At 44.1% G+C, this 15505-nt stretch overlaps 1 protein-coding gene across 4 annotated transcripts in view; it reads left to right on the forward strand.

The window, feature by feature from the left end:
* The first annotated feature begins 12914 nt into the window (after window positions 1–12914).
* Window positions 12915–15505, forward strand: part of LOC103177505 (MAP7 domain-containing protein 2) — a 64418-nt gene continuing 61827 nt past the window's right edge. For all 4 annotated transcript variants that reach the window (XM_042334003.1, XM_042334004.1, XM_042334005.1 and 1 more), the window contains exon 1: window positions 12915–13058. In XM_042334003.1, coding sequence (XP_042189937.1) covers window positions 13022–13058 — 37 coding nt within the window. In that variant the 5' untranslated portion in view covers window positions 12915–13021. The remainder of the gene's footprint in view (window positions 13059–15505) is intronic.

The following is a 15505-nucleotide window of genomic DNA, read 5'->3' on the forward strand; positions in this document are numbered from 1 at the left end:
ATGACAGCCTGGCTCATTCACGGGAGAGATAGGATGGTCACTGAGGACATGGACTCTTTCCACCTTGTCTTGTTAATCCTGCAAACCCAAAGCCCTAAAGGTTAGGCTGATGGGGTGATTCCAGCTGAAGAAGCAGAGGGAAGCTTGCCAGATGGTGCTCTTAATGACAAGCTGTGCAGTTTTAGCTGGATAGACCATTCCAATCCTGCCAGACCCAGGACCTGATTAGTGAGACTGCCACAGAGGGTTGATTCGATTCAATTCCGACATTCTGTTGCAAAGCATATCATCTCGGAGTCAGCTCAGCTCCAAGGCCTGCAAAAAACAGTCACTACACTTTGCAGTAAATCCTGTGAAGTAGTTTGAGAAGTTTAAATGGCAACATCAAATGCAAGGAGTATTATTATAAGGATTATCAGAACACATTAAAAGATCCTATGTACTTCTCTGTGAATACAGAAGAAGAAACAAAATGAAAATTTGACAGAAAAATATTGGCTGAGATCCAGGATATTACAGTTGACCGGACTTGTGTAAGATTTCATATTTATGTTGTGACAAATTGGACTCATCACAGACATGTCACACTCATAGACATGGAATCTTCTCTACACTTAATTTGTGCAGGCATGCTGCCACACAATGTTTGTAGGCAAAACGGAATGACGTTAAACCGAGGTCTCGTCTACCTGTTTAGATTGACTTTAAAGATTCCCTGGCATTATTCAAAGGAAAGGGAGTTTCTCCTGGTGTCCTGACCAACAATCTTTCAGGTAAAATAGGTAATTTAGAGTCCCACAAATTATACAGTCAATTCACTTTACAGGATATTCTGTGAAGCGCTTTGAGACATCTCGAAGACGTACTAAGGCCCTATATCAAATGCAAGGATTATTATTATTATTAATTTCATGGTTGTTTGTGGGATATTGTGTGCAAACGACTGCCAAATCGGTTTGCAAAATACAGTCGTTACACTTTACAGTAAAATCCTGTGAAGCATTGAGAAGTGTCCTCCTGTAAAAGATGCTATATAAATGCAAGTATCATTTTTAATCTACAGCTGTACAGTACTTTCTAAAGTTATAGATTGCACACCTAATTCCTGAATTTTCCAGTTATGGCTGAAAAATTCCTCAAATTGTGTAACTTTTGTGTGGCTATCAGAGAAAATAAAACAGTGAAATCTCAGTGTCTCCAGAATCACAGGGAAAACTAACTCTTTGGATGGAGCTTAGTATCTCTGAAGACAGCAGCATCTCATTTACTTTTTAATGGTGGTTTAGCTGTAAGTAAATTTAAATAAATTCATTCTTAGCCTAATAAATCTCAATGAAAATGTGTGCCACTGCCACGTTTAATGTGGTTTAATTGTGTTCAGCGATAGTGGAATCTCACACGGTGTACATTACAGACTCTGATGAAATATTGAACATATATGAATGGTAGTATATTAAAGCCATTGTTGCTCAGGGTTGTTCGCTTAGTATCAAAGCAGCCTTTGAAGTATGGTAAAGTGCATTATCTGACCCCATCAACACTGTAAGTGATTCTCATCAGAGACATGTTGCACCTGACTAGGCTGTGAGTGTTCTCCAACAGTAGATTAAAAGCCAGGCTCTTGGGCAATTCTGTTTGCTATGAAGAGCTTCTAAGTGTTTTTCAACACCAGTACAATTTTTATATGTCTGTGATTCAATGCAAAGCAATAACAGAAATTCAAACTTTTCAAAGCTGTGTTTTTAGGTGCAAAACTGCAATTTACATTTTTATATCAATTTTCCAAGTGCAGATCACATAAGAAAATGGAAAGAAATACAGCAGGGATTTTTTTCATTAGCTAAAGAAATTATACAACTCTCAAAACATAAAATTTTTAACCCAGGCATTCAAAAATGTCAGCGTGATTTACAATTTAGATACTGTTGTGTGCCTTTCCTCCTTGGTTTCATGCTTGATGACATCGCTGAATATGAGTCATTTGCACAAGTGCGAATATGTTAAGAAACATTAATGGATCATGGATCACAAGCTATGAAGCTCTTTGAGTGGCAGAAGCATAAGGGCTTAGTCGTTTAGCAACAGCAGGACATTCCATATCCTAACCACTCTGGGCAGGAAAAAAATGTTCTAACCTCCCCATTTGCTTGTTTACTAACTATCTTAAATTGATGGCCTTCAGTTACTGACTCATTGGCCAGTGGAAATACTTTCTCCCTACTGACTCTATCCAAACCCCTCATGATTTTAACGAACTCTATCAGGTTACTCCTCAATCTTCTTTGTTCCAGTGAAGAGGTTTCTGTTCCTCTAGTCTCCACTCATAGGGCAAACCACTCAACCCTGGTATCATCCTTTCCTCTGCACCCCTTCTATCACCTGGACACCTTTTCTAAAGTATGGTGACCAATACTGGACACGATACTTTAACCAGTCTAACTAATGATTTATATAAGTTTAACATTACCTCTTTGCTTTTATATTCTATACCCCTATATATAAAACCTAAGAATCCATTAGCTTTTTTGACAGCTCTGTCCACTTGCCTTCCCACCTTTTAAGGATTCATATACATTAACCCCTCCCATTCACAAGTACCTCTGCTCTTCTACTCCTTTTAACATTTTACCACCCAATGTATCCTTGTTGTCTTTATTCTTCCTTGCAAAATGTATAACCTCACATTTGTCTGCATTAAATTTCATTGCCATTTCTCTGTCCAATCAACTAACCTGCAACATCATCAAGATTGACATGAAGAAATTCCATAATATGACACTGGAAAAATGTTTTTGCACTATCACGTGTTGCACTAAATTTAATAAATGATGCTCTTTTATAAAATAATATTAATCCTTGCATTTGATATAGCTCTTTTCATGTCTTCTAGATGTCTCAAAGCGCTTCACAGAATATACTGCAAAGTGAATTGATTGTATATTTGTGGGCGAAACTCGGCAGCCAATTCCACACAGCAGTGTCCCACAAACAGGTGTGGATTGAAGTGACCAATTATTATTGGTTTTTTTCTTAAGGGAGGGCTTATTATCAGGAGTGTGGTGTACGGAACCTTGCCCAAGGTCTCACCCTGCCGGGAATCGAACCCAGGTCTCTCGCTAGCAAGGCAAGTGCTCTAACCACTGAGCTACAGGACTCCACAACCAACAATCTATGGTTTTGAAAATGTTAAGAAGTTATTAAAAATTGAACGGAATAAAATTACTTCTCTTCCTTTTTATGCCCTGACATTGGTAAATAAATTGAGGTCAGAATCTAGATGCGTATTTCTGACACCTAAACTGAACGTGTACAGCTAACTATATCCCTAGAAACAAGTAAATCAAATATACCAAAGGCAATAGGATAGTACCATATCAATATTCAACTACTTTTTTGTTGAATATATTTTTTTCATCCCTAATGTTTGCTTTTACGCTAGTTTGACCATGCTTCATACATCTTTGTGCTTTTGCTCATCTTTCTCACCCCTCAGCTCCAACCACGAGCTCAGTTTCCTACACAGCATTGTCAAGTGCTTTAAGACGTCCTTCCAATGTGAAAGACACTATATAAATGCAAATTGGATTGTATTGTATTTACTGTGATGTGTTAAATTGCAATTTAGCAGTTAGAATGAATAAATAATGCTTGCATTTGATATAGCACCTACAACATTTCAATGCCTCAAAGCACTTTGCCAAGTTCTTCTAATGTCATTCTATTTGTAAGTGAAACTCCCTTCATTTTGTAAAACAATGCAATGGGATCTTTAAAGTTCACCTAAAAATATAGGACCTTGGTTTAACGTCCCATTCAAAGGATGCCCTTCTGACAATGCAGCACTATGTCAGCATTGCATTGAAATGGATGAGCTCAAAGTCCGAATGAGGGGTTTTAATCCACAAACATCTGACCCAAAGGCAAAGGTGTTACAAACTAAGTCAGGCTGAAATCTGGTGTGGGATATCTAAATATCGATATAAATAATGTGACCATGGGATTTTGATTTTTTTTCTGTTCTCCACCATGTCAAGAATTGGGGCTGCCCAGTGGTGTACTGGATAGACCAGCAGCTTATGGACCAGGAGTTCAATGGTTTGAATTCTGGTTTGTTCTCTGTTTTAGCCTGGGCTGGTGAGGAGGTTCTTCTGCTGCACCCTCTACAGATTGTGCACTGGAATGACAGCCAGTTGGGATGAGAAAAGGTTTGGCTGTGATGCCCTTTACAGTTGAGTAGCCTGATAACACTCACTGCCAAGATTTAGACATGGACAATTGTCAATTGGTGGTTTCGTGAAGGCAAACCCCAACTTGAGGAGGCTGGGGACCAGGAACAGAGGTGTATGCCAATGGGGAAAAAAATAGGTAAACAATTAGATACTAAATTTATGAATAAAAAGAATGTTAAGGGTTGACGGACTTTGATTTTATGACTACTCGGCAACTGAAGACATTAAACATATAATAATAATCCATGTGGAGAAAAAGTGTGGAATTAGAATTAGAGGAGTTTCTCCCTGTGTCCTGGCCAACAATTCCCCAGGTAAAGTTGGTCATTAACTTCATGGCTGTTTTGTGGGTCATTGCTGCGTGCAAAGTGCTTGCCACGTTTGCCTTAACACACTATTCAAAAAGATAAGGGAGTTTCTCCAGATGTATTGGATTAAAAGGAACAGCCAGAATGAAACTAACCACTTTGCTTTGCCAGGGTATTGACCAGAGTAGAACAAACTATAGTATTCTGCTTTGCCTGCCATAAGATGTGGCCAGAATAGAACCAATGTAGTCGCTTTGCCAAAGTAGGGAGTTGGGAACCTGAGAACAGAGGAACCAAAATCACCTATATTCAATTGCTTAACTCATTTATTACTAAGTCAGAGGTTCATTGTGAATTATAGGCAGTATCATGTGAGTCAGACATATATATTTTCACGTGAATGCAATAGGCAATATTATATTTAACAGAGAACATCACTGTGATGACAATATCAAAGCTCATAAGCGGCAGACAAGTATTCTCTTGGTTTGAGAGTGTTTGTAGTGAGCATTCACATCTTCGGTCTGTAGACTATGTAAAGTCTGAGGATCTGTAATTGTTTTTTTTATTGGTGAGAGAGGTTAGGGCTGCTCATCCCCATTAATTGACTTAGACTGAAACATTCCATTTAGGGAATGAGGGTTGTCTCTGCAGATAAATCCCAATCTCCCCCACCACCACCCCAACTCTTCCAAGCCCCAAATTGTCAAAGACCAAACCTGAACCATGTCTTCACGACCGTCTGAGCAATAGAAGATAACCTCTCCGGCAGAGCAAGCCCATCCTGAGCCTAGTGAGCAAGTGCTCAAGTGAGCTCTGCTTCCTCTTAATGAGGGCAGATCAAGCTCCTCAGATCGGAAGTGCTGCAAAACCAATCCCAACCAACAGAGGGCTGAAAGCATAGCTGTTTCCTAAAATTAGATAAACGGAGCGATGCATAGAACTCGAGATGGAAGCTTTCTGAAGCAGTTTTACCTTCTTTGATTTGTTGTTAGTTCATTTGCTAATGCAATCAACATACTAATTTTTAATGCAACTAAGCCTGAGCTGAAAGTTCCATAGATTTATTTATAACACCACTCAAATCTTTCCCAATTAGCATGTTGTGCACCATACAAATTTGAAACATACTCTCTGCTTTGATTCCTGGCTCCCATGCTAATTATTTTTTTTATCTCCACATTAAACTGCATCTGTCACTTACTGGCCCGGTTGCCCAAATGTTTTAATTGCTTTTGAAGCTGATTGCATTGTTACATGTAAGAATTTAAAATACACAGTCTCCTTTGATTCGTCCCATCCACGCTAATTATTTTACATCTCCACATTAAACTGCATCTGCCACCTACTGGCCCAGTTGCCCAAAAGTTTTAAATGCTTCAGAAACTCGTTATTTGCTTCCCTTACGACTTCTTTGTATAAGTATGGAAATTATCGTAAAACATGCTAAATCAAGTCATTAATATACATTTAAAAAAACAAGGACCCGAGACTGATCCCTGGGGGAAGAGTATCTGACAATTAGAAATTACTTGTAATCGATTATCTGTGACAAAATTTAATGAGTTTATTTATATGCATCAGAGCATCACTGCACAACTGATTTCAAAGGGCAGCTTTAGGCTGCATTAAGTGCTGATAGACAGGTCTCTGAAACCATTAAAACAACCATATGGTTAGATACCAGTTTGCACTATGATGAAGCTAGCACTGACACTTATTTATGGAATTGGCGTGTTTGCCCAAGCACAGATTGTAGTGCACATTTGCACCAGATCAACCTGACATTGTGTATAAAAGAGAATAATTGCCTTTCAGTTTAAACAGACATTGTTTAGTATTCGGTATTACAGGAAACATTTAACGCTGCAATTATACTGTCCTTGCTTCCATCAGTGAAGTGATTGAAAACCTCCCACCCCAAAATCTCATTTGCCAGGGTGAAAAGCACAGAATAAATTGGAATAAATTACTAGAAATTCAGCCCAGTTAAATATAAAAGTTGACAATGAAGCAATGTGCTGTTATTCAAATGTCTTGGGTTTAAAATAGTAGAATATAAAACTCATGCAGAAGCAGGTATTAATTTGACTCATTTAGTGGCACATTTCCACTCCTTTGAGCCAGAAAGTTGTACATTGAGGCTTTCTTCCCCCATCCCACTCCCAACACTCATGAATTCACACCCTGGCCAATGCACCAATGCAGTGCTGGAAGTAGGTGACTTTTGCTAGGAAATGGTATGTAACATGAAGGGATCTGAAAAGTCAGAAGCAAAACCATGTTTTTTTGAAAATATTGAAGTTGAAAGCTGCCTTAGGAACATTGTGTTAGAAAACTAGAAGCATTGCAACATTTTATGGTGTAATCTGGTTCATTTGTTCGTTCCAAAAAAATGCCTATGTCGATCTCACCAATAGAAAGTAGACAGCGAACAGAAGCTAAGATATGTATAGCTGTTGAAGTGATTCTTTTTCTTCCACCTCTTCCCATTTTTTCCCCCTGGTTTCCCGAAGGCACTGTTGTAGCCCATTCATTTATGGGGACTGACTGAGTCTCATCTTGTCTGCACCTGCCATCCACATGCATGCACTTTCCGGCAAACCATGCCATAGAATTTTGTGGATGGAGACGAAAGTTGATTGTAAGGACATTATAAAGGCAGGAAGAGCAGGTCACCTTAGTCTTCAATAATTTTCATTACCACAAATGGCCACTGAGGCTGGATCAAGAGAATCATTCTAAAGGAACTGGAAAAATACCTGAACAGTAAAAAAAACATTAAGGAATAATAGGGAAAAAGCCAGAGACTGGGATTAATAAAAAAGGCAAATTTAGAAAACACGGAGAGGAATGAATAGACACATAGGGTTGAATGTTTAAAAAAATTCTGTTTCATGTTTAAGTCTCAGTCTGGCACAATTGATAGCACTATCATCTGTGGGTCAGACGTTATGTACCCCATGGTGACATCATCCACAGACATGGGGTCAACTTCCACATGTATGCGGATGACACCCAACTCTACCTTTCTGCCTCCACCCTGAACTCCAGGACCACTGCTGTCCTGACACTCCCTGTCGGACATCAAGTCCTGGATGAGGGCAAATTTCCTACAGTTGAATGTGAACAAGATTGAGGCCCTCCTGATTGGCTCACGCCAGCGCCTCAGCACCTCAGGCTCTGGCAGCATCAACCTCCATGGTTGCACACTACAACTCACCAAACCAGTCAGGAACCCGGGTGTCTTGTTCGACCCTCAACTGTCTTTTCTCCCCCACATCCAAGCCATGACGTGCTCTGCCTCCCCTCACCTCAGTAACATCGCCCGACTCCGCCACTACCTCACCCCTCAGGCAGCTGAAGCTCTTGTTCATGCCTTCATCACCTCCAGGCTCGACTATGCAAACGCCCTGCTTGTCGGCCTTCCCAACTCCTCCCTCCACAGGCTGCAGATAATCCAGAACTCTGCAGCCCGTGTCCTCTCCCGCACCAAACTCCGTGACCCCATTTCCCCCATTCTCGCCCAGCTCCATTGGCTCTCTATCCTTCAGAGGATCCAGTTCAAAATCCTGGTCCTCACCTACAAGGCCCTCAATGGTCTCGCCCCACCCTCTCTCTGTGACCTCCTAACCCCCTACCAACCTGCCTGCTTCCTCCGCTCAGCAGGCTCTGGCCTGCTCCACGTCCCCCAACCCACCCGCCTCACCACTGGCGGGAGAGCCTTCAGCCACTCTGCCCCCAATCTCTGGAACTCCATTTCCCAATCACTCCAACTCGCCCCCTTCTTAGCCTCTTTCAAGTCCCACCTCAAAACCCTCCTCTTCGACCATGCCATTGGTCACCCCCTTCCCCTCCCTTCCCTTCTCCCCCCTGACCCCAGTTCAGGTCTGAAATGATGTACATTGTCCAGCGCCTTGGGATGTCCTCCCAACGTGAGAGGCGCTATACAAATGTAATCTTGTTGTTGTTGTTATTGTATGGATTCAAGCCCCATGTCAGGACTTTTAACTCACAGTCTTGGTTGATATTCCAATGCAAAGCTAAGAGTGTGCCTCATTGTCGGAGGTGCCATCAGTTGGAAGAGACTTTAACTAAGGAACTGTCTGGCTGTTCAGATGGACTTTAAAGATCCCATGGCACTATTCGAAAAGGAGAAGGGTGTTCTAATCAATGATGCAAGATAAAATCAGTAACTCACTTCATGGCTGTTCGTGGGACATTACTGCGAGCAAATTGCCTGCTGTGTTTGCCTACAAAATACAGTCAATGCCCTTCGCAGTGAATCCTGTGAAGCACTTCCTACTTATGTGAAAGCTGCAATATCAATTGCAAGGAATATTATTCTAAGTTTGCCATGTACAACCAGAATATGCCGAGTAGCAAACATAACCTTCAGGTCACCCTGGAGTCTCGTAATGGTCCAGTGTTGCCTGCAATTGAGTCAATGGCCCTGAACATTACTCCTCCAAAGGATTCTATGTGGGTTATTTTATTGCTTTCTTGGTATCAGCTACAATAGAACTAGGATGTCAGATTATGATCAAAGTCTCTAAATAAATGTTTTTTTTGTGCTTCAAATTACTTAACAAACTCTGGATGGTTCCATAATTTAAGCTCCAGCTTGTCATTTTACTGACTCAAAGGTTTGTGAATATCACCTGTATATTAATATGCAAGGGAATATCTCCAAACAAACCTTAAATACAAAAACTATTTTAAAAAACACAGATGTAAAAAGTACCTTCGATAATTAGTAGGTACCTTTTTAAAAAAAAGTTAAACTATACTTACCAGCAAAGCTGTTGCTGGACAAATTCCAGGAAGCATACTTCATAGATTCAGGAGATAGGAGCATTTGGTTCACCCAGTTTCTGCCTGATTTTGAAAGTCGTGATGTGGTCTTGCAGTTTCCAAAAGTATTTTGGCAAATGCAAACCCACAGGAATGTTTCAATTAAGGCACACCTAATATAAGAGACCTAATATTCGATACTGGTTTTTAAAGTACAAATGCAACTTGTGGCACCAAACAGTGGAGAGGTGCTGCATGCTTCTTCTAACAGGTCTGCTGGTTCAGCTCATATCACTGCTGTTCAATGCAGAAGACATTTGCACTTATTGAAAGTAAGTTTTCTGCTGGTAAATCTTTATTCGAAGAACAGAATTTGCTGATGATGGATGCATTTCTTCTCCATCTCCAGTCCCATTTCTCAAAAAAACAAATACATCCTTGGTAATAAAGAGAACCAATTTGAAGAGAAAATGTTGGGAAAATAAAAGCACTTTTCTGTATCAATTAAGGACTGTATGAAAGATAATGAGAATTTACATAAAGATAAATCTACCTAAAAAAAAGGTGAATAACATCAATTCAATTGCGTCCAAAAAGATACGCTATTTGCACTAATCAGTGAAGAAAAAATAGAGAGTGTAGGACTCCACATTTATTTCGGAGCATCTATATATCACACTTGCCACATTTGAGCACTAGAGCCCCATTGTTTCAGCTTCTGGCACTCCCTTACTAAGCTTTCCATAACCAGAAGGAAGATATGAAGAGGATGAATGGAGTCATAATAATACTACTTGCATTTGATATAGCACCTTATCACATCTTCGACACATCTCAAAGCGCTTCTCAAAGGTATGCCTTAATTAAAACATTCCTGTGGATTTGCATTTGGCAGTTCAAAGTACTTTTGGAAACTGCAAGACCACATCACGACTTTCAAAATCAGGCAGAAACTGGGTGAACCAAATGCTCCTAACCACAATGCTCTCCTGAATCTATGAAGTATGCTTCCTGGAATTTGTCCAGCAGCAGCTTTACTGGTACAGATAGTTTACTGTAATTTTGACTGTACATTTTGTGGGGAAAATGTGGAAGCTGATTGCGCACAGCAATGTGCCACAATCAATCATGGATTGAGTGACCAAATTATTATTTTTGTTGTTGTCGGTAAAATAATCAACCAGAGATTTCACATTGAGAGGATGTCCCAAGGTGCTGGACAGTCAGAGTTTCAGACCTGAGCTGGGGATCGGGATCGGGGAGGGTGGAGGGCAAGGGGGGAAGGAGGGTGATCGAAAGTACGGTTGAAGAGGAGTGTCTTAAGGTGGGACATGAAAGCAGGCTGGAGCCCGCTGAGCGGAGGGAGCGAGCAGGATGGAAGGAGGTTAGGAGGTCGCGGAGGTAGGGGGGAGCAAGACCATGAAGGGCTTTGAAGGTGAGGATCAGGATCTTGAACTGTATCCTCTGTGTAATGGGAAACCAGTGGAGTTGGGCGAAGATGGGGGTTATAGCGGCACGGAGCCTGGTGAGGGAGAGGACAGGGCTGCAGTAGTTAGAAAATGAAGTCTGCAATTTAACAAATGCTATCTGGCAGCTCCCAGACTCAATGGCATTCTTATTACTCCACCCTGACTAATACACACCCAACATATCCTGATCATCCACATCATTCAAAATCGGGGAATCCCAAAGGAGGAATCCTTACTGCAACCCGTACAATAGATTGAGCAAATTTTTAGCCTAAACCAAACCCCCACTCCCCCCACACACAAAATACAAACAGCAGCAAAATCCTGTACAGAGGGAACATTTTTATTTTGGCACAGGATTATGCTAATGTTACATGTAGGAAACATTTATGTTACGCCCTAGAAAAACATGTATACCATGTAGAATTTGAGATATGCTTTATTTCATGTCGCTGAGTACATTTTTCTGCCTGTTCAGGTGGACATTAAAGATCCCATGGCACTTTTTGAAAAAGAGAGTTTTTACCCCATGTCCTAACCAACAATCCCTGAGATAAAATTGTTCATTCATTTGTGCTTGTAGGACATTGTTGTCTGCAAATTGGCTGCTGAATTCGCCTACAAAATTCACATTTTGTTTCGCCCACAAAATATACAGTCAATTCACTTTACAGTATATTCTGTGAAGCGCTTTGAGACGTCTCGAAGACGTGATAATGGGCTATATCAAATGCAAGGTTTATTATTATTATTCACTACACTCAGCGCAAGAGTTCCAAAATGCCGTCCGTTATATAAATGCAAGTTGTTATTGTTTACACTATATCCTGCAAAGCACTTTGAAATGTTCATTGGTGAGTTTCTTTTTATTATTAAGCAAGAATATATATCTACATCCTCACCCATATTCATCCAGTGCATAAGCACAACTTAATGCTGTGATTTATTTAAACACCTATACAGTACATTGGTGAGTGCAGGTATGCACCACCCACTGACTGACATGTACAGCTATACACACTGCTGATTGTGGGAGCAAGAACACAGACTCTTCCAACACACACACGGACACACACACACACATAAATACACACAGACAGACCCAAACAGACAGACAGACACAGCCAGACAGACACACACCAGATAGGCAAACACACACACACACAAAAGCAGACAGACACACACACAGAGGCAGACACACACACACACACAGAGGCAGACACACACACACACACACACACACACGCATACACACACATAGGCAGACACACACACACACACGCATACACACACATAGGCAGACACACACACACACATAGACAGACAGATACACACACAGACAGACACACACACACATACACAGGCAGACAGACACACACACATAGACAGACTCACACACACACATAGACAGACAGACACACACAGAGACAGACACACACACACACACACAGACAGACACACACAGACAGACAGACACACACACAGACAGACAGACACACACACACACACAGACAGACAGACAGACAAACCAAGCTGACATCCCAGTCCCAGCCCGGGTGCCCTGATGAAGAGGCAGGGCGGGCAGGGCAGGGCGGGCAGGCAGGCAGGGCAGGGAGGGCAGGGCAGGGAGGGCAGGGCAGGGCGGGCAGGCAGGCAGGGCAGGGCAGGCAGGCAGGCAGGGCAGGGCAGGGCAGGGCAGGGCGGGCAGGCAGGGCGGGCAGGCAGGGCAGGCGGGCAGGCAGGCAGGGCAGGGCAGGGCAGGGCAGGCCGGGCAGGGCAGGCAGGGCAGGGCAGGCAGGGCAGGGCAGGGAGGCAGGGCAGGGGCAGGGCAGGGCAGGGCAGGGCAGGGCAGGGGAGGGCAGGGCAGGGCAGGGGAGGGCAGGGCAGGGGAGGGCAGGGCAGGCAGGGCAGGGCGGGCAGGCAGGGCAAGGCAGGGCGGGCAGGGCAGGGGAGGCAGGCAGGGCGGGCAGGGCAGGGCAGGGGAGGGCAGGGCAGGGCAGGGCGGGCAGGCAGGGCAGGGCGGGCAGGGCAGGGCAGGCGGGCAGGCAGGGCGGGCAGGGCAGGCAGGGCGGGCAGGGCAGGCAGGGCAGGGCAGGCAGGGCAGGGCAGGCAGGCAGGGCAGGGCGGGCAGGGCAGGGGAGGATTGCCTGTGGTGACAGGTTGCTGCAGTTGCAGTGTTGAGACCTGACACTGCGCTTGTGCGGGGCGAGCGGACAGGAAGATGGCGGAGCTGCTCACGGCATCACCGAGACGCACAGGTAAGAAGCGGAGGCACAGCCCGAGCCCTCACCTGCACCGAGCGACCGACCGACCGACTCTCAGCTCCGGGGCCGCCGCTCCATCCCCTTTGGCTGCTGCAGCTTCTGTAGTCTTTGCCGACTGTCGGTTCCCTTTAATGGGGTGTGAAGGGGACACGTCGAGCTCCAGTGGCTGTGTGTGGGGGGTGTGTGTGTGTGGGGGGGGGGGGTGTGTGTGGGGTGTGGGGGGGGTGTGTGTGTGTGGGGGGGGGTGTGGGGGGGGTGGGGGGTGTGTGTGGGGGGGGTGGGGGGTGTGTGTGGGGGATGTGTGTGGGGGGATGTGTGTGTGGGGGGTGTGGGGGGGTGTTGTGTGGGGGTGGGGTGGGGTGTGTGTGTGGCGGGTGTGTGTGGCGGGTGTGTGTGGGGGGTGTGTGTGGATGTTGTGTGGGGGTGGGGTGGGGTGTGTGTGGGGTGTGTGTGGGGGGTGTGTGTGGATGTTGTGTGGGGTGGGGTGGGGTGTGTGTGGGGTGTGTGTGTGTGGGGGGGTGTGGGGTGTGTGTGTGTGGGGGGGGTGTGTGTGTGGGGTGTGTGTGTGGGGGGGGGGTGTGGGGTGTGTGTGTGGGGGGGTGTGTGTGTGGGGTGTGTGTGTGTGGGGGGGGTGTGGGGGTGTGTGGGGGGTGTGTGGGGTGTGTGTGTGTGTGGGGGTGGGGTGTGAGGGGGTGTGTGTGTGTGGGGGGTGTGGGGGTGTGGGGGGATTAACACACAATTAAACAAGGAATTTGTTGGTGGTGTTTATTTCTGTGTATTGACATTTACGTGTTTATTGCCCGTGTTTATTGCCAGACAATAAGTACATGGAGCAGGAGGCGGGTTTGACTTGGCTTGTGCTTGGCTTGATTTGGTGTGGCTTGGTTTGGTTTGGTGTGGTTTGGTGTGGCTTGGTTTGGTTTGGTGTGGTTTGGTGTGGCTTGGTTTGGTGTGGTTTGGTGTGGTGTGGTTTGGTGTGGCTTGGTTTGGTGTGGTGTGGTTTGACTTGATGTGGTTTGGGGGAGTCCGGAGGTCACAGAGCAGAGACGTTTCACAAGTTTCCCAGGATGTTTGCAATCCTGTCCCCTCTGGGTGTGGATGGCCACCACTCCCTGTGTAGCCTCATTTGCAAATGTCCTTCTGTTTTTTTTACGGTAAGTTTGGCTAAATTTTTCTCTCTCTCTCTTTCTCCTTTAATTTCACCCGCGCTGTTTGTTGCTCGTCGTGTCTGTCCCCTCGCAGTGCCGGGGGGGGGGTGTTATTTTTTTATTTGGATTGTGTCTATATGTGTGTGTGTGTGTGTGTGTGTCTGTGTGTGTTAGTGCGTGTGTACGTACATGTGTGTGTGTGTATATATGTATGCGTGCGTGTGTATGTGTGTGTATATACGTGTGTATATGTATGTGTATGTGTGTGTATATGTATGTATGTGTGCATGTATGTGTGTGTATATGTATGTATGTGTACATGTATGTGTGTGTATATGTATGTATGTGTGCATGTATGTGTGTGTATATGTATGTATGTGTACAAGTATGTGTGTGTGTGTATATATACATATGGCAGAATCTCACCTGTTTACTGCAGGGAAAAGTGACATGTCCTTGAATTGGCTGAGCTCAGGTCTTGGGTCCGTAGCTCGCGTAGGTTTGGTGTTTCTGTGCTATTAAAGGCAGTGCCAAATGGGAGCTGTTCAAAAGCACATCCCTACGTGACTTGGGTGCGAATGTGAAATGCCCTTTTCTTTGGAAATTGTTTAACACACCAGTACAGCTGAGATTGAGATCGCTCTACACTGCAACATAGCAACGGCAGATTCCGATTGCTTTTGTCTCTACTCCCGGGAAAGGTATTGGTTAAATGTTTTTTTGCACGATTGCTTTTTTTTTTCTTTCGGCTTTCCCTTCATCTCTAACAGACAGGGGGGAAATACTCCTCTAGATGGAAAATGAAAATGAGTCTTTGCAAATATATTATCAAATACACGCAATCAAGTCGTTGATGCCTTTTAAATCAATCAATCCTTCCCTTTGATATATAGCACCTTTCATATGGGGCGTCGGTCTTAAATTGCTTCATGGAATTTTACTGTAAAGTGTAGTGACTGTGTATTTGCAAACAAGCTCAGCAGCTGATTTGTGCACAGCAGTGTCAGACAAACAGACATGAACTGAATGACCTATTTGAGGAATTGTTGGCCAGGACACTGGGAGAAACTTTCTTTCGAACAGTGCCATGGGATCTTTAATGTACACCTGAATAGGCAAACAAGACCTCAGTTTTAACAGCTCATCCAAAGGGTGGCACCTACAAAACCAAAGCACACTCCAGCTTTGCACTGAAGTGTCAGCCTAGACCTAGTTTAAAGTCCTGACATGGGGCCTGAACCCACCACCATTTGATTGAGAAGCAAGATGCAGAGGCAAGAGTACCACCGACTG

This window comes from Callorhinchus milii, unplaced genomic scaffold, assembly GCF_018977255.1.
Source record: "Callorhinchus milii isolate IMCB2004 unplaced genomic scaffold, IMCB_Cmil_1.0 Scaffold4, whole genome shotgun sequence".
Lineage (NCBI taxonomy): Eukaryota > Metazoa > Chordata > Chondrichthyes > Chimaeriformes > Callorhinchidae > Callorhinchus > Callorhinchus milii.